Genomic DNA, 19,306 nt, shown 5'->3' with positions numbered 1-19,306 from the left:
ATGGTATGAACACATTAAACCTACTAAAGAGAAACCCGAAGGTGGCATAAGGTGGCGTACCATATTCTAAGGCACTACTTAAAAATCTTTTGAATATGTCAGATTTAGTTTTAAGTTGATGTTATCGTGTCATGAAAGCGTGACTCAGAGCCATGCCTCTGTGTCAGTGTGTTAGTTATCGGCACATGGCAGCCATCTGGACTTCCTAATCTGTCTAAAAATACCCCCCCCCCCCCCCCCCCCCCGAGTTCTTCTGGTGCCTTGAAGTATTTAATTAGGATATGGACAAATGAGAGTTGAAACGATTTGCTTATCTGATTTACTGGAATAGTTATCTTATTGTGGTAAAGTGAAAGTTAGCCTACTTTGAGTGAACTCAAATTAATAGGACATTTAGCAACTCATAGAGGACAGTGGAAATTGATAAATGCTTATTTATTGTTAAAACTAATGTATTTTAGCCTTCATCAGGGTTTTACCTTTGACTGAACCTGAAAAGAGAGGAATGAAAAAGATCTGTTGCTCATTGCTCATTTTTTTTCATCTAACTCAATCTTGTGACTTATGGCATGACATAGGGGCAAGGTGCTGGGCAGTGTCAAGGAAGTCCAAATCTTTCTCCATTCCAACATGTTCTTATTACAAGCCTCGTTTGGTGTTAGTTTGATCATTCTCTACTAACCTCTCCACTAAATCTCAGGGACAAGATGAGAAATATCCGTGTTAAAGGACTTACCCAAAAAGTTCAGACCATCAAACTATTGCACATTTGATTTGATTTGGAAATGAGATTAATAGTTTCGATAGTTCATATTGTCATATCAGACAGTGGCCATGGTTTTCCATGACTGAAGGGAGGCTATTTTCTAAGGCATTCGAGAGAGAGCTGATGCCCCCTGGTTGAACTGGGAAACGAATTAAACCAATAAGACAATGATGGCGAGAGGGGATTAGGCGATCGTGTGAAGGGCACTGATTAATGTAGGATCGGTAGCCCAGCCATGAGGCCCTTAACGCTTGAGGTGGCTGTCCTCTCACCAGCCATCACAGTCTGCAAACAGCCTCATTATGACCTTCAGGCCAGACAATGGAGGCCCAACACTTGAGTTTTTTCTGTGTTCACAGAAAGCTATGTTGTTGGTCAGGGCGGACTGCCAAACTGAAACATGCGCGATCAGATTCTGGCGGAGGGGGAGCCTCAGTCAAATGCATAGAATCCCACTGAAGCAACAGGATGACACCGATTTTGGGTGGTGTGTGTACATTTTTGGTCTTTTTTTTTTTTTTTTTTTAATCTGTTCCCTTGATTATCAAATGTTTTGAATGGGAATAAAATAATTATCCTCCAATCGGGAAGTGCATGATCAAAAGAGGGCAGTTGGATAGAGAGCCCACTGTAGTGTCCCACTGTACTAAAAACAGTGAACAGGGTACGCCTTGTCTGACTAATGATGCTGGTCGACTTCTCGCGTCACTGGAATGCTATAAAGCGCTTCTCGTTTCATTAAACAGATGTCATGAGGTCATTTTTGCCGTGGTTCTCTATGGGCCAGGTGTCTCAGCTCAGGGTGCAATGAGAGGTCAGCCCGGATCAACAGGTGGCAACCATTACATTAAGCGTGAAATTCCTCCCCTCTCGATTCCTAATCACAGAGTTGTTCTTCATCTATGCCCACCCAAACACCCCACAAACATGCATACTCATGTGCACACACACAAACACATAGCAAGCTGAACGGGGTGCTCTCTGATGTCCAGTCATTTTTAATAGACTGGCTGTTTTATCAACGTGAATGTTTCAAGACGTCATCATTTTTAATCCTGTGTTTTGGTTCTCAGATTGCTGCCCAGATTTGTCGTCAGGCTGGCCTGGTGAAGAAATCCAAGGATGTGATGGACTACAGCGATGATAACTTTGCCATTGTCTTTGCTGCCATGGGGGTGAGTTGAGCGGCACTAGATGGACAAAATATTTCTCTCTTTATCTGATCTGTTTTTTTCCTCTAGTGTTAGGCTAATCCCTCCTCTTAACCCCACCGTGACAATCCCCCTCTCCTCTTCTCGCTCTCATTCACCAGGTGACTTAGCGTTTGAGTCCCCTGTTACTTCTGCTCCTCTGAGCAGATTCTGGCCATGCCGGTTATTATTAAGCAGTCTTGAACACATTTAGCTAGCCAGTATCAAATTCTCTCCAGTTCAGCTGCTCTGCGCTTGACTATTTAACACTGTGTGGGGAGTCTTCTGTGACCTGTGGCAGAGATGTTAGTGACCCCCACCTCTGCTCCTCTGGCCCCCCTTATCCTCTCCCTGCTGATGGCTAATTCACACACTATTGAGGGCTTTGTAACATAAGCACTAACTCTCTGAAAGGGTAGTGGAAATGCAATGCGTACTGGCAGATGGGTATGAAAAGGGATTAAGACATTTTAAATCGTATGTACTCTTTGAGAAGAAGATTCCAATTTAGGAAAAGGACACAGTGTAAAGAACAGTGTATTAAGCCTCTTTAACAACAGATTTATTTATTTATTTAACCTTTATTTAACTAGGCAAGTCAGTTAGGAACAAATTCTTATTTACAATGACGGCCTACTGGGCGACAGTGGGTTAACTGCCTTGTTTAGGGGCAGAACGACAGATTTTTACTTTGTCAGTTCGGGGTTTTGATTCAGCAACCTTTCAGTTACTGGCCCAATACTCTAACCACTAGGCTACCTGCTGCCCTTGAATATTTAAAGTCCCTGTCTCTCAAACTATTGCATTTTTCCCCCCCCCCATACGAATTCTGGAAAAAATAGATTTTCAATTTTGATGCACAAAGCCATTCACACCAAGTCCGATGCGTTTTCCCCCACACTTTTTTGAAATATTCGCACAATAGGTCAACATCGACGACAGTTTGGAAACTCGTAATATACACTGAACAAAAATATAAACGCAACATGTAAAGTGTTGGTTTCATAAGCTGAAATAAAAGATAAGACTATAAGATCCATGTGCACTAAAATCTTATTTCTCTCAGATTTTGTGCACAAATAAGTTGACAAGATATGTCACAGATGTTAGGTGGATGGATTATCAAGAAGCTGATTAAACAGCATGATCATTACACTGGTGCACCTTGTGCTGGGGACAATAAAAGGCCACTAAAATGTGCAGTTTTGTGACACAACACAATGCCACAATGTCTCAAGTTTTGAGGGAGCATGCAATTGGCATGCTGACTGCAGGAATGTCCACCAGAGCTGTTGCCAGAGAATTGAACGTTCATTTCTCTACCATAAGCTGCCGCCGATTTGTCCGTACCTATAAACTGCCTCACAACCGCAGACCATGTGTATGGCTTCGTGTCGGTGAGCTGTTTCCTGATTTCAACATTGAATGGAGTGCCCTATGGTGGCGGTGGGGTTATGGTATGGGCAGACATAAGCTATGGAAAATGAACACAACTGCATTTTATCGATGGTAATTCGAATGCACATATACCGTAACGAGATCCTGAGGCCCATTATCGTGCCATTTATCCGTCGCCATTACGTTTCAGCCTGATAATGCACAGTCCCATGTTGCAAGGATCTGTACACAATTTCTGGAAGCTGAAAATATCCCAGTTCTTCCATGGCCTGCATACTCACCAGACATGTCATTGAGCATGTTTGGGATTCTTTGGATCGACAGCGTGTTCCAGTTCCCGCCAATATCCAGTAACTTCGCACAGCTATTGAACAGGAGTGGGACAACATTCACAGGCCACAATCAGCAACCTGATCAACGCTATGTGAAGGAGATGTCGTACTGCATGAGGCAAATGGTGGTCACCAGATACTGACTGGTTTTCTGATGCACACACCCCTACTTAAAAAAAAAAAAAATGTTTAAAAGGTATTTCTGATAAACTGATGCGTATCTGTATTCCCAGTCAAGTGAAATCCATATATTAGGGCCGAATTTATTTGAAATGACTGAATTCCTTATATGAACTGTAACTCAGTAAAATCTTAAATTGTTGCATTTCATATTTTTGTTCAGTAAAACTATCGAAGGCTAAAACACTTGGACAAAAAAATAACAAAAGTATGGAAGGCTATTCAGGTCATAGACTTCTCATTATTTCTCAAAATTTGAAAATAATGAGAAGTCTATGACCTGGATAGCCTTCCATATTTTTGTTATTTTTTTGACCAAGTGTTTTAGCTTTCGATAGTTTTAGAGAATGACCGCAGCAAAAGCGTTTGTATGGAAGGCCGTTCAGGTTGTTGTCGTCTCCGTTATTTTACATGTCAAATAACACTAGTTAAAATGTCCTAAAGGCCTAGTTTATCTGGACGCTATCTCTTTAATCAGATAGAAGGAACAACTATATGGTCGCTCCACAAAGTGCGTTTTGCATCCCTTTTTTTTACAATGTAAGTAGAAATTGTTCGCATACAGTACATTAGATGGTGTAAAAGCAGGTGAACTGATTCTATTGTTTTTGGACATTTTTTGCTGTTTTGTGGTGAAACAAGGTTGAGCATAACGCGTCACGCTGAAATGGACAGGCTAAAAATGTTTTAACAACTGTCGCTCCCTGCACCCAACACTTTTTAATAGGCACCTACTCTAGTCGTTTTATTTATTTAAGCTCTTAAGATGTGAAAATGTGTTTGATGTAAAACATGCTCTTTGTGAATGAAGGTAACATTTTTGTGAAATTAAATCAAATGATCAAGTTACATTTCTCAAAAGGCAACAAATCTATTACTGAAATGAGCATAACAAAAATGTAGTCAAGTGTCATGAGGATCAACCTGTGCGAGTAGTAACAACCGGGTGACATTTTTGCGATTCCTCTCTATTTCAATGTGATGGAACTGAAGCAAACGTAGCCAACCTCCTTTCATGATTTAATCATGTTATAATATTTTCAGTAGCTTAGCCAGTATACTGTAGTGCTACAATATTATTGCTCTCTCATTACAGCGTCCTCTCTAGCCACTTTGAACAACATATTGCCACTGAGAATGACCGCAGCAGTAGTTGGCAATGAGCTGGCAGCAAAGTTTGAATGGCGAGAGTGTATGACTCTGGTGTGATCGCATTGGCTGGTGGTGCTAGATTGATGGAATTGTTGCGCTGATGCATTGCAAACGTACAAAGAAAGAGAAATGTATGAAATTATGAATTTACACAACCAATCTGTCAGTGGCCGTGCACAGCCTGTCAGTGGCAGAACGCGTATCCCAGAGAACACTTTCTTTTGGTCAACAGTCTATTTTCGCATTTGTGAGAACTCAGCAATCAAACCTGTTCCGAGTAGGGTTGGGCCGATATGATTCACTTGAATATTTGGCATTTATGATATATCGTGATTATGCAAGACTTTATTTGAATATTTGAAGACTCTATTTGAACTTTAAATCTAAACTATGCAGTTTTATCAGTCAAGGCTGTATCAATATGTTGAAAATGAAGTCTAAATTAATTTACTTAGCCTTATTATTTTACCATTAATGAGAATGAGACTAATAGCATAAATAAGCACATAAATGGCACAGTCTGGAATTATTCAGTAATTAATGCCGCAAAACGATTCTATCGAATTTCGCAATATTTGGAGTAGGAGCTGGTAGAAGAGGTCTCCCCAAATATCGGTCAACGCTAGTTCCGACTAAATAATTGACGGGTTGCAGCAGGACGATATTTCGTGTGAAAGGCATCAAACAAGATGTGCTCATATTTCGGGATTCTTGAAGGTTGGGACAATCCTTGTCTGACAGGGAAACAATTTTTTTTTTAAGTTGAAATGTATTTTGTTTAATAATTTGATCTTAAAATTACTTTTAGGGGAACTTTATAAGGTGAAATAGGTTTTTGTTTACTAAATATTAGTTTGTATTATTCAGTTCAATGTCGGCTCTGTGCCAGAAACTCTGGCGAGAAATTGTGCTTGATTCATAGAACCGGGGTGACGTCAGTAATAAACAGAGCCACATTTGTAGGAAGAAAACGCTTTATCTTTTGAACCGTTTTTAAGCTACAAAATATCCCTGAAAGATTAATGTCAGGAACACTGTGTCTCTACAATGCCCACAAGCTGCACAGGACTCATTAGAACAGAGTGGACAAGATCAGGCACATAATCAGACTGGGGATGAAAGCACACTGTCAATTGTTATTTTCTACACAGAAGATCATACCAAAATATTACCTTTGATGCATTTGTCACCTCAACTTCTTTGAGATTGAAATACTGTCGAAAGTACTGTCAAAATGGGGTTACGGGCCAAAAGTTAGGCAACCTCTGGTATAGGCCTATGCTATAATGTTTTCTTACAAAGAGAGATGTATGCACGCTTGTATGACTCTCATAAAGAGGGCATGTCTGTAGCACGGTACTTCACTGTTAAGTAGCCCTGGAGGTCCATCCATCTGTAGTATTTTAGCCTTTTATTAGGATCCCCAATTAGCTGCTGCCAACACAGCGGCTACTCTTCCTTGGGTCGTAACAGAAAACAAAACATATAATAAATAGATGACATAATATACAGAACACAACAATACAATACATCAGGGGTAGGCAACCCTGGTCCTGGAGGGCCGCAGGCACTTCATGTTTTTGATTTAACCGACCTGGAAGACCAGATGTTGAATGGAGCCAATCACTGAACTGATCAATTAGCTCAGTTGGTCAGGTGTGGTGCCTTGTTGGATCAAAATCCTACATTTATCTTATTTTTTTAATTTTTTTTTCACTTGAGTTACCTGGGGTGGCAGAGTACCATGTAGTCATGGCTCTATTTTAATACTGTGCATTTCCCAGCCTCTGTTCTGTACCTGGGACTGTGAGAGACCTCTGGTTGCATGTTTTGTGTGATACCGATGAGTGTCCGAACTTGAACAGACAGTTCAGTACCTTCAACACCTCGCACAAAGGCCAATAGTGATGTAGTCAGCCTCTCCTCAACTTTGAGCCCGAAGAAATTGACATTCTCCCTCCGTGTGCAGTACGTGCTGCTCTGTTCTGGACCAACTCCAATTTTCCTAGGTCTTTTTTTCCCCGCACGTGATCACCCACCTGGTCCAGGTGGGTCAAAACTAGGGCCTGTAGGACCTGCCTGGTTGCTTGAGATGTCAAGAAAGCAGAGCAACGCCTTATCACGGACAGACCTCTTCCCCTTTTAGCAACCATTGAGTCTATATGTTTTGACAATGACAGCTTAATATCTAGGATTACACCCAGCAGCTTAGTTGTCTGAACTTGCTCAATCGCCACATTATTCAATAATAGATCAAGATGAGGTTTAGCGTTGAGCAAGTGATTTGTCCCAAAATGATGCTTTGATATATTTAGCACCAGCCTATTGCTAGTCACCCATTCTAAAACTGACTGGAGCGCTATGTTAAAGGTGAAAGTTATTTTACTGTCGAAGCCGACATGTATACTGTTGAGTCGTCAGCTTACATCGACACAGGCTTTTATTGAAGGTCATTAGTAAAAACAGAAAACGGTAATTAGCTCAAGAACTCCGGTACACCACACTCAACCGAATTGGCATTGGAGACTTCCATTATAGAAAACCCTCTGTGTTCTGTTAGATAAGTTGCACTCAATCCATAAGGCAGAGGATGTAAATCCATAACACCTACATTTTTTCATCAATGATGTCAAAAGCTGCACTGAAGTCTAACAAAACAGCTCCCACAATCGTATTATCAATTTATTTCAGCCAATCATCGGTCATTTGTGTCGGTGCCGAGCATGTTGAGTGCCCTACCCTGTAAGCATGCTGAAAGTCCATTGCCAATTTTGTTTTCTGTAAAATAACATTGTATTTGGTCAAACATCATTTTTTTCCCTTAAAGTTTGCTAAGCACTGGTAAGACTGAGCGGTCGGCTGTTTGAACCATTAAAGGGTGCTCTGCTATTCTTTGGCAGTGGAATGGCAAATCACAACACGGGATGCATTGGCCAATTAATTGACAACTTCAGCTTTAGCTTGCTTAAATAGAGCGGGTACTACTTGTTTACTGAAATGGATGCGAGAGGGTGAGGTTCGTAACGTGGCTCGAGCACTTTCACAAGGTAATTATTCTCAACCACCGAGAATGGGCGCATATCTGCAGCTATAAACAAAACGGTCAGAATCGGCTGCGACCGGCTGCTTGAATGTTGCATTTCCCGTCTTGCCCCGATGGTAGGAATACTGGGGTGATGTCATCTACTCTGAAGCCAAATTTAACATTTTAATTTTGGTTACAAAGCGCGAGTAGGCTCTAGTTGTTTTAATGGAATAGCCTGACATCTTTTTAATCAGATTTACTCAAGTGGTGTCTGGAGTTGCCAGAAATCCAGTTAGGTGCATTTTATGAAATAAGGTTTTAATTAGGCGGGTGTTCCTTTACATTTACATAGCTCATACTTTGGTCTATAAAAAAATGTATCCTCAATGTTATTATTCGGGAAGGGGGAAAAATCGGTGAGTCGGTGAGAAAGTGCCTTAACACTTAACCATGTTTTCACATACGATCAGAACATGTAAAATGACCCTGAGTAGAAAGCAACTGATCCAGTAAGCTGCTACATTGCTCTTTGTATACTGTTTAGGAAGAATTTGCCTTCATTTCTGTGATAATTGCAGACTGACACTCATTTTTCTGATAGGCGTGTGTGTTTTTTCTTGTCCGTGGGCGACTCTTATACAGTATATTCCTGCTTTGTTGAAGAATGTTCAAGGCCTTCTACTATCAACTTGGTATGTAATCACGAACCTACCTTTTTTCCCCTAACCTATCTTTTCAGGTGAACATGGAAACTGCTCGCTTCTTCAAGTCGGACTTTGAGGAGAATGGATCCATGGACAATGTTTGCCTGTTCTTGAACCTAGCCAACGACCCCACGTGAGTTTATGTGCATAAGCTCTGTGCTCTAGCTCCCTCCTATAAGTAATGCTTTCATGGTACATCTAAGGAATCAGGAATTCAAGGCAATAAGGTGTCTAAAATATTGCTGTATAAAGGCAAGCCAGTCATTTTCACCTTTTCAACAGAGTATTATTAGTCTTTTGTCTTTCCCTACCTTTTTTATGTAAATGGTGGGAACCTTTTAATTCCTTCCTTTGTCTTTCCTTTCTCAGTATTGAGCGCATCATCACCCCTCGCCTGGCTCTGACCTCAGCTGAGTACCTGGCCTACCAGTGTGAGAAGCATGTCCTGGTCATCCTGACTGACATGAGCTCCTACGCCGAAGCTCTGAGAGAGGTGGGCAACCAAACTAACTCAAGGAAGTCTGCTGTTTACTCTTGAAAAAAAAAACTCATAACTTTTTAGTGTCAGACTTGCACCTTAATTCTGTATACATTTGAGAGCCATAACGTTTCTTTTGATTATGGGTCGCAAATTCAATGTGCCAGTTAGTGTAGTCAGTACGGCATACATGGATGTAGTATTGAACACCTCCACATCCCACAAAAGCTGACCTTGACACAGTAAATGAGGTGAGGAATAATCTCAGAGGTGGGACATGTGCTTTCCACACCAAGGAAATACATGGGGGGTGGAAATGACACCTAGGTATCTGCATCAAGGTTTTCAACCTGAAAGATGTTACATGGCCTCATTTGTATGACCAAACAGTATTATTAATAGTCCTATGCAGGTTAACAGATGGGTATATTCTGTAAAGATTATGGTCCTCCATATAGTGTCCACACTACCACCTTCCAAATCTTCAGTGCTGCCTTCTATTATATTGGTCCTCAATAGTGGAAGAATAACCTTCCTTAAGCAATAACTCCTATTATAATTCTTACAGTCAACTAGAGTATTCTTCATAGAACTATTTTGATAGAATGTGTTTCATTGAACCACACACCCCAATTCCTGATTGTGCCTTCATGCGTGCAGAATTTTTCTAATAAAATGCATCACTTCTTGGTATGTCAGTCAAGGACATCTTAAATATAATAATTCCTAATAATTATTGATTTAACTTGTAATCTGAAAACACATTAAAAAAAAACTATTTAAATTGAGATGGTAGAGATGGAGATTGAATATCTCTATTTGGCTTTGGATGAGTTGAGGCAGTTTGGATTGGAAAGGCAGCGACGCTTTAGCGGAGGGGGCTTCGATGGTACATTCAGAGAAACAAAAACTGTCTAACAGGCCCGGAATGCTTGATTAGTGCACCACATCTGCTTCTCCGACGGCCAGTTCCTCCATAGGACCTGTTCCTCCATAGGTACTGGTCCTCCATTGCCGAACATAAGGCGCCCAGCCCACCTTGGTGATGCCACGGCTGCTGAAAAGCCTGCGAAAAGCCACAATTTTGGCAGTGGTTAATAACAGTCCCTGAGCCTCTGCTATCTCTGGACACAGCATGCAGTACTTGTAATTATTCCCAACAGATAAAACCATAAAGTCTGGGCTGCATTATTTGAATATGAACAGACAGCCCTGCTAGCTAGCTATAAGTAAAAAAAATAAAAAAAATAAATATATATATATATATATATATATATATATATGAGATTTGTAAGTGATCAACAATGATGGCCTAGGTACAGTGGGTTAACTGCCTTGTTCAGCAGGGGCAGAATGACAGATTTTTACCTTGTCTGCTCGGGGATTTCATCTAGCAACCTTTCGGTTATTGGCCCAACACTAACCACTAGGCTACCTGAAGGAAATGCATTTTGACAAGCAGTCAATGCACAACAATTCTTAATGCATTTGTGGGAAAACACTTTTGAAAGCAGTTTTGGATACCAGTTTTACATTGCTACCATGTTTATTTCTCTACTCTTTTTTTAAAATTGCACGTGACATAATTTTACAAATGCAGTTTTATGAGTTTGAAGCATGGTTTAGGACCCCCTAAGCAAGGGGACTGGAATTGGTCAAACTCTGTTTAATACATGTACAAAATTATCCTCGATCTGTAAAATAGTGATGATCATAACCTCCCCTTTCATGTAAGAAAGTTAACTTGGCCGCAGACAATCGATCTGAGATAGACTTAAGTTTCAGTCATGGGATTTTTTGTTGTTTCTTTAATCCCTGCACATATGTTGATAACTAGCACAGAATTCCCCAGCAATAGTAACACACTTTCAAGAGAAAGTAGTTTGGACTACCAAACCTTGGCTCCTAAACATCTCAGGAGGTGTTGGACAATTGATGATTTCTCTAATGTCCCCTTGTGTTCTCGGTGAAAGGCAGGATAATGTGGCCTTCTGGAAATGCCTCAACTTAATTCTTAGAAGCTTAGTGTGAAGCTTTCTGTGGTGAGACAGACCTTCTCATCTCTTTTATGCCTGAAATATTCCTTATGTAGCAGAACATATTTTGATGTTTCAATATTCCAGCCTAACGAGAGTTTGAAATGTTTTATGTTCATCTGAAAACATAGCTCCCTTCCCTTGTCTGCCTGTAACCTTGGGCACACGTGCTGTTTCAGTAAAGCCTCAGCTAAGACTCTGGCTTGTAGGGTATTTAACCACTTACAAAGACTGACAAGGGGCATTAACATTTAACTTATTTTCCCATTCACCCCCTCGATTAAACGTGAATTTAATCCACAGTTCACAAGTGTTGGCTATTTCCATCCGCTGAATGCAAGTGTCTGTCTGCTCTGAATTCAACTAACTGAACAATTTGAACAGTGCTTTGGCCTGGGTTCCGAGTCATTTATTTTATACTATGTCTGCTAAGAAAATGTAAATTCTTGACCTCCTTTTGGTGATTTGAATAACACTTCACAACAGGTGATTTTAAATGAGAATATAGTACAGTGTTACTAGTCAAATCCAATTCCTATTATTTTGTCCTTCTTTAGAGGGAGTGTGTGTGTAAATTCAGCTAAAAAAGAAACCTCTGCTTTTTTTATTTTCAGTTAACCTATTATGTGTAAATATTTGTATGAACATAACACGATTCAACAACTGCGACACAAACTGAACAAGTTCCACAGACATGTGACTAACAGAAATGGAATAATGTGTCCCTGAATAAAGGAGGGGTCAAAATCAAAAGTAAGTCGGTATCTGGTGTGGCCACCAGCTGCATTAAGTACTGCAGTGCATCTCCTCATGGACTGCAACAGATTTGCCAGTTCCTGCTGTGAGATGTTACCCTACTCTTCCACCAAGGCACCTGCAAGTTCCCGGACATTTCTGGGGGGAGTGGCCCTAGCCCTCACCCTCCGATCCAACAGGTCCCAGACGTGCTCAATGGGATTGAGATCCGGGCTCTTCGCTGGCCATAGCAGAACACTGACAAATCATGCACAGAACGAGCAGTATGGCTGGTGGCATCGTCATGCTGGAGGGTAATGTCAGGATGAGCCTGCAGGAAGGGTACGACATGAGGGAGGAGGATGTGTTCCCTGTAACACACAGCATTGAGATTGCCTGCAATGACAACAAGCTCAGTCCGATGATGCTGTGACACACCGCCCCAGACCATGACGGCCCCTCCACCTCCAAATCGGTCCCGCTCCAGTGTACAGGTCTCGGTGTAACGCTCATTCCTTCGACGATAAACGTGAATCTGACCATTTGTGTATTTTCTATTTCACCTTTATTTAACCAGGTAGGCCAGTTGAGAACAAGTTCTCATTAACAACTGCGACCTGACCAAGATAAAGCAAAGCAGTGCGACAAAAACAACGGATGGAGTGAATGGAGTTACACATGGGATAAACAAATGTACAGTCAATAACACAATAGAAAATCTGTATGTAGTGTGTGCAAATGAAGTAAAGAGGTAAGTCAATAAATAGGCCATAGTGGCGACGTAATTACAATTTAGCAGTTAACGCTGGAGTGATCGATGTACAGATGATGTGCAAGTAGAAATACTGGTGTGCAAAAGAGCAGAAAAAAACATGTGGATAAGGTAGGTAGTTGGTTGGATGGGCTATTTACAGATGGGCTATGTACAGCTACAGCGATCAGTAAGCTGCTCTGACAGCAGATGCTTGAAGTTAGTGAGGGAGATATAAGTCTCCAACTTCAGTGATTTTTGCAATTCGTTCCAGTCATTGGCAGCAGAGAACTGGAAGGAAAGGCAGCCAAACGAGGAATAGGCTTTGGGGGTGACCAGTGAAATATACCTGCTGGAGCGCGTGCTATGGGTGGGTGCTGCTATGGTGACCAGTGAGCTGAGATAAGGGGGCTTTACCTAGCAAAGACTTATAGATGACCTGGAGCCAATGGGTTTGGTGACGAATATGTAGCGAGGACCAGCCAACGAGAGCATACAGGTCGCAATGGTGAGTAGTATATGGTGACAAAACAGATGGCACTGTGATAGACTGCATCAAATTGGCTGAGTTGAGTGTTGGAGGCTATTTTGTAAATGACATCGCCAAAGTCAAGGATCGGCAGGATAGTCAGTATTACGAGGGTATGTTTGGCAGCATGAGTGAAGGAGGCTTTGTTGTGAAATAGAAAGCCGATTCTAGATTTAATTTTGGATTGGAGATGCTTAATATGAGTTTGGAAGAAGAGTTTACAGTCTAGCCAGACACCTAGGTATTTGTAGTTGTCCACATATTCTAAGTCAGAACCGTCCAGAGTAGTGATGCTAGGAGGGGGGCGGGTGCGGGCAGCAATCGGTTGAAGAGCATGCATTTAGTTTTACTAGCGTTTTTGAAGAGCAGTTGGAGGCCACGGAAGTAGTGTTATATGGCATTGAAGCTTGTTTTAGAGGTTTGTTAACAGTGTCCAAAGAAAGGCCAGAAGTATACAGAATGGTGTCACCCCTGGTGAGACAAAACCGCAACTTTTTGCCAGTCCTGTCTGGTCTAGCGACGGTGGGTTTGCGCCCATAGGCGACGTTGTTGCCGGTGATGTCTAGTGAGGACCTGTCTTACAACAGGCCTACAAGCCCTCAATCCAGTTTCTCTCAGCCTATTGCAGACAGTCTGAGCACTGATGGAGGGATTGTGTGTTCCTGGTGTAACTCGGGTAGTTGTTGCCATCCTGCAGGTGTGATGTTCAGATGTACCAATCCTGTGCTGGTGTTACACGTGGTCTGCCACTGCGAGGACGATCAGCTGTCCGTCCTGTCTCCCTGTAGCGCTGTCTTACGCGTTTCACAGTACGGATACTGCAATTTATTGCCCTGGTCACATCTGCAGTCCTCATGCCTCCTTGCAGCATGCCTAAGGCACATTCACGCAGATAAGCAGTGACCCTGGGCATCTTTCTTTTGGTGTTTTTCAGAGTCAGTAAAAAGGCCTCTTTAGTGTCCTAAGTTTTCTTAACTGTGACCTTAATTGCCTACCTTGTAAGCTGTTAGTGTCTTAACGACTGTTCCACGGGTGCATGTTCATTAATTGTTTATGGTTCATTGAACAAGAATGGGAAACAGTGTTTAAACCCTTTAAATTAAATCAAATCCAATTTTATTTGTCACATATACACATGGTTAGCAGATGTTAATGTAGCGAAATGCTTGTGCTTCTAGTTCCGACCATGCAGTAATATCAAACAAGTAATCTAACCTAACAATTTCACAATTACCTTATACACACAAGTGTAAAGGAATTAATAACAATATATGTGCATAAAAATATATGAATGAGTGATGGCCAAACGGCATAGGCAAGATGCAGTAGATGGTATGAGTACAGTATATACATATGAGATGAGTAATGTAGCGTATGTAAACATTATATAATGTGGCATTGTTTAAAGTGGCTAGAGATACATTTATTACATCAATTTTTCCATTATTAAAGTGGCTAGAGTTGAGTCAGTATGTTGGTAGCAGCCACTCAATGTTAGTGATGGCTGTTTAACATTTTGATGGCCTTGAGATAGAAGCTGTTTTTCAGTCTCGGTCCCCGCTTTGATGCACCTGTACTGACTTCGCCTTCTGGGTGATAGCGGGGTGAACAGGCAGTGTCCCCGGTGATGCGTTGTGCAGACCTCACTACCCTCTAATAGGCTCTGGAGAGCCTTACGGTTGTGGGCGGAGCAGTTGTTGTACCAGGCGGTGATACAGCCCGACAGGATGCTCTTGATTGTGCATCTAAAAGTTTGAGTGTTTTTGGTGACGAGCTGAATTTCTTCAGCCTCCTGAGGTTGAAGAGGCGCTGCTGCGCCTTCTTCAACACGCTGTCTGTGTGGGTGGACCATTTGTCCATGATGTGTACGCCAAGGAACTTAACTTTCCACCCTCTCCACTACTGTCTCGTCGATGTGGATAGGGGGCTGCTCCCTCTGCTGTTTCCTGAAGTCCACAATCATCTCCTTTGTTTTGTTGACATTGAGTGTGAGGTTATTTTCCTGACACCACGCTCCGAGGGCCCTCACCTCCTCCCTGTAGGCCGTCTCGTTGTTGGTAATCAAGCCTACCACTGTAGTGTCGTCTGCGAACTTGATAATTGAGTTGGAGGCGTGCATGGCCACAGTCATGGGTGAACAGGGACTACAGGAGAGGTCTGAGAATGCACCCTTGTGGGCCCCAGTGTTACCTACCCTCGCCACCTGGGGGCGACCCATCAGGAAGTCCAGGACCCAGTTGCACAGGGCGGGGTCGAGACCCAGGATCTCAAGCTTAATGACGAGTTTGGATGGTACTATGGTGTTAAATGCTGAGCTGTAGTCGATGAACAGCATTCTTACATAGGTATTCCTCTTGTCCAGATGGGTTAGGGCAGTGTGATTGCGATTGTGTCGTCTGTGGACCTATTGGGGCGGTAAGCAAATTGGAGTGGGTCTAGGGTGTCAGGTAGGGTGGAGGTGATATGGTCCTTGACTAGTCTCTCAAAGCACTTCATGATGACAGAAGTGAGTGCTACAGGGTGGTAGTCATTTAGCTCAGTTACCTTAGCTTTCTTGGGAACAGGAACAATGGTGACCCTCTTGAAGCATGTGGGAATAGCAGACTGGGATAAGGATTGATTATGTCCGTAAACACACCAGCCAGCTGGTCTGCGCATGCTCTGAGGACGCAGCTGGGGATGCCGTCTGGGCCTGCAGCTTTGCGAGGGTTAACACGTTTAAATGGTTTACTCATGTTGGCTGCAGTGAAGGAGAGCCCGCAGGTTTTGGTAGCGGGCTTTGTCAGTGGGCTTTGTCAGTGGCACTGTATTGTCCTCGGGCGAGCAAAGAAGTTGTTTAGTTTGTCTGGAAGCAAGACGTCGTGGTCTGCGACAAGGCTGATTTTTCTTTTGTCATCCGTGATTGACTGTAGACCCTGCCACATACCTCTCCTGTCTGAGCCGTTGAATTGCGACTCTACTTTGTCTCTATACTGACACTTAGCTTCACACAGCTTTACAATGAAGATCTGTGAATTTATTTGGATTTTTACGAATTATATTTGAAAGACAGGGTCCTGAAAAAGGGATTTCTTTTTTTGCTGAGTTTAGAATGCCAAGAGTCTGCAAAGCTGTCATTAAGGCAAAGGGTGGCGACTGTGAAGAATCTCAAATGTAAAATATAATTTGATTTTTACAACACCTTTTTGCATACTACGTGATTCCCTATGTTATTTCATTGTTTTGATGTCTTCGCTATTATTGTATAATGTAAAAAAAAAACTTGAATGAGTAGTAGGTGTGTCCAAACTTTTGACTGGTACTGTATGTGTCTCTCTCCTCGGGACTCCAAGGGGTGCATGTTTTGGTTTTTGCCTTAACACTACACAGCTGATTCAAATGATCAAAGCTTGATGATTAGTTGACTGTTTTTGAATCAGCTCTATAGTGCTAGGTCAAAAACCAGAACGTGCACCCCTTGGGGTTCCGAGGACTGAGTTAGGGAAGCCTTACTATAAATTAATGAATGAGTTCATGCTCATTGATTCAATCATATGCTGTTAGAATTAAATGTTCAGAAGTGGGGTAGTTTGTGTTCTGGGTCCCATCTCTTATACCCTGGTTCCACTTATGGCTCACTTGTATGTGCCATGTCTCCCCAGGTGTCAGCTGCCAGAGAGGAAGTCCCTGGCCGTCGTGGTTTTCCCGGTTACATGTACACGGATCTGGCTACCATCTACGAGCGTGCCGGCAGAGTGGAGGGCAGGAACGGCTCCATCACTCAGATACCCATCCTCACCATGCCCAACGATGGTAAGACATATGCCGGCTTATCTCCGGGGAAAAACAACCTAGATAATTTAAAAAATATATTTTATTTAAATATACATTTTTATTACATTTTTACATGAGCAATTCCATTGAATCTCCTGGTTTTGTCTGGGTTTGACGAGCACAAAAAAGTTGTATTTTTTTATGCTTGCTGTTACTATAGCTACTTCTGTGATGGGCCTCCAGTCTGTTTTCGAATGGGAGTCCCCCCTTTTTAACATCAGAACATTTGTGTCAGCATATTTTAGAGCACTAAATTTGGGGATGTAGATCAAAACACTTATTTTAATGTCCTTAAACTGTAAGTTGTAGTCATTTAAAGTGTATGCCTGGTTCCTGACATTTCTTTTGGGCAAAGTAATCTAGGACTATGCATGTGTTTGAATGTGGGCGTGTATAGGTTTGATAAAGGCGTCTTGATTTAGCGTGACTTGAACCCTGGATATTATCTCTTGACTTCCATGTAAACTGTGTTTCCAGATATCACCCATCCCATTCCTGATCTCACTGGGTACATCACTGAGGGACAGGTCTATGTGGACCGACAGCTGCACAACAGACAGGTATTCCCATTCTCGCTTGTACGTCTCCGAACAACCCCTTGTGACCTCGCTATTAAGTAGTGTCTCTAGCTATTGAATACTGTCATTCTCTCTCCTGACATTGTCCAATGATAATTTGTTTACTATTTCTTTGTTGAATATTGACTTCTCTTATTTCATGCTTTCCCTTCAGATCTACCCACCCATCAATGTGCTGCCCTCTCTGTCTCGATTGATGAAGTCCGCCATCGGTGAAGGAATGACCCGTAAAGACCATGCTGATGTCTCCAACCAGCTGGTAGTTATTGTCACTCTGCACAGTGCCAAAATATCCTCTATAACCAAGCCTAATTTCTATTGAACCACAATACACATGAATTGTTTGTTGCATAGAACGGCTTCAACTTTCTGACCTCCCCCACTCTTCTCTCTCTCTTTCCATCCCCATGCCTCTGTCCCTCTCAGTATGCCTGCTATGCCATTGGTAAGGATGTGCAGGCCATGAAGGCCGTGGTCGGAGAGGAGGCCCTCACCTCCGATGATCTGCTCTACCTGGAGTTCCTGCAGAAGTTTGAGAAGAACTTCATCGCTCAGGGTAAGACACTGAAAAAACGGATGAGACTCAACCCATGACAGTAGCACCACATGCTATTGAAACTATTTTAAAATTTGAACCTTTATTGAACCAGGTAAGTCATTGAAAATACTTCTCTTTTACAATAACAACCTGAAATTATGGTTGTATGAAATGTGGTGAAAACAGGAGCACGGCAACCGCACTGTATGTGACATTCCCCTGGGGTCAGGTATTTGGTAACTGAATAAATGGGAGTGTTGGCAGTCTTTTCACACCGTTAAGTGGGAGGCATTAGGCTGCACTCGGTCGGGTCATTGACACTCGCATGCTCTGAGATCTTGTCTGGTGATTTTATTTACTTGTCTAAATACTGTTATGTTAAATATGAGATATTATACCTTTGCCACCTTGGCTTCTCCTGTATCTTATGTTTATGCTACCTTCATTCCATTCATTCCTTGAAATCGTGACCCATTTTGTGTTGCCCTAGTTCTCTGACCTTATTATACCTTATTACCAGAAATCCACCCTGCATAGCGCTGTCATTCAAGTGTGATATTAAAATGGAGATTGATTTTGCCCAATAAAATAAAAATAATAGTATTATTGGATTAATAATCTTGAATATTATAAAATGTTGCATAGCTTGATTTTGAAATGTATTTTACTGCATTTTGACAGATCTTAGCTCAAACAAAGGACAAGATATGTCCTATTTGGCATTGCATGCTGTTATTGCTACTTCCTGAAGTACATTGAGTAAAAATCTAGTAAAAGTTATTTTCAATGCCTTCAGGCATGATTATTTTTCATCAGCAAAACCAATGGCAAACTTCATGTCAGATACATACTGTCAGTCTTTTTCAACACCTTGGTGTCAGATGCAACAAGTCATTCAGCGACGTGTGTCATCAAAGCATTATGCCGTACTTATTCTCACACTTGTCCTTGGAGTGATGAGATTGCTAAAGCAAGGATTTGTGAGCTTTTCCATCCAGCCTAGTGTATAGTGAGCCTGAATATCCTTGAGTCAAAGCCTAATGCGATCCATTAAAATTACAATCTCATTAGAATTGATGAGTCTACTGAATTAAATTAAAA

General features: G+C 41.9%; 1 protein-coding gene across 1 annotated transcript in view; it reads left to right on the top strand.

The window, feature by feature from the left end:
• atp6v1b2a (ATPase H+ transporting V1 subunit B2a) overlaps window positions 1-19,306 on the top strand; it is a 44,224-nt gene that overhangs the window by 23,391 nt on the left and 1,527 nt on the right. Inside the window, exons 7-13 of the mRNA XM_021609923.3 lie at window positions 1,840-1,941; window positions 8,783-8,880; window positions 9,117-9,240; window positions 16,918-17,068; window positions 17,567-17,649; window positions 17,822-17,926; window positions 18,094-18,223. Of these exons, the coding sequence (XP_021465598.2) occupies window positions 1,840-1,941; window positions 8,783-8,880; window positions 9,117-9,240; window positions 16,918-17,068; window positions 17,567-17,649; window positions 17,822-17,926; window positions 18,094-18,223 (793 nt within the window). The remainder of the gene's footprint in view (window positions 1-1,839; window positions 1,942-8,782; window positions 8,881-9,116; window positions 9,241-16,917; window positions 17,069-17,566; window positions 17,650-17,821; window positions 17,927-18,093; window positions 18,224-19,306) is intronic.

This window comes from Oncorhynchus mykiss, chromosome 1, assembly GCF_057628025.1.
Source record: "Oncorhynchus mykiss isolate SJ-2025 chromosome 1, ASM5762802v1, whole genome shotgun sequence".
In the NCBI taxonomy this organism is placed as follows: domain Eukaryota; kingdom Metazoa; phylum Chordata; class Actinopteri; order Salmoniformes; family Salmonidae; genus Oncorhynchus; species Oncorhynchus mykiss.
This window is presented reverse-complemented; position numbering and strand designations above follow the sequence as displayed.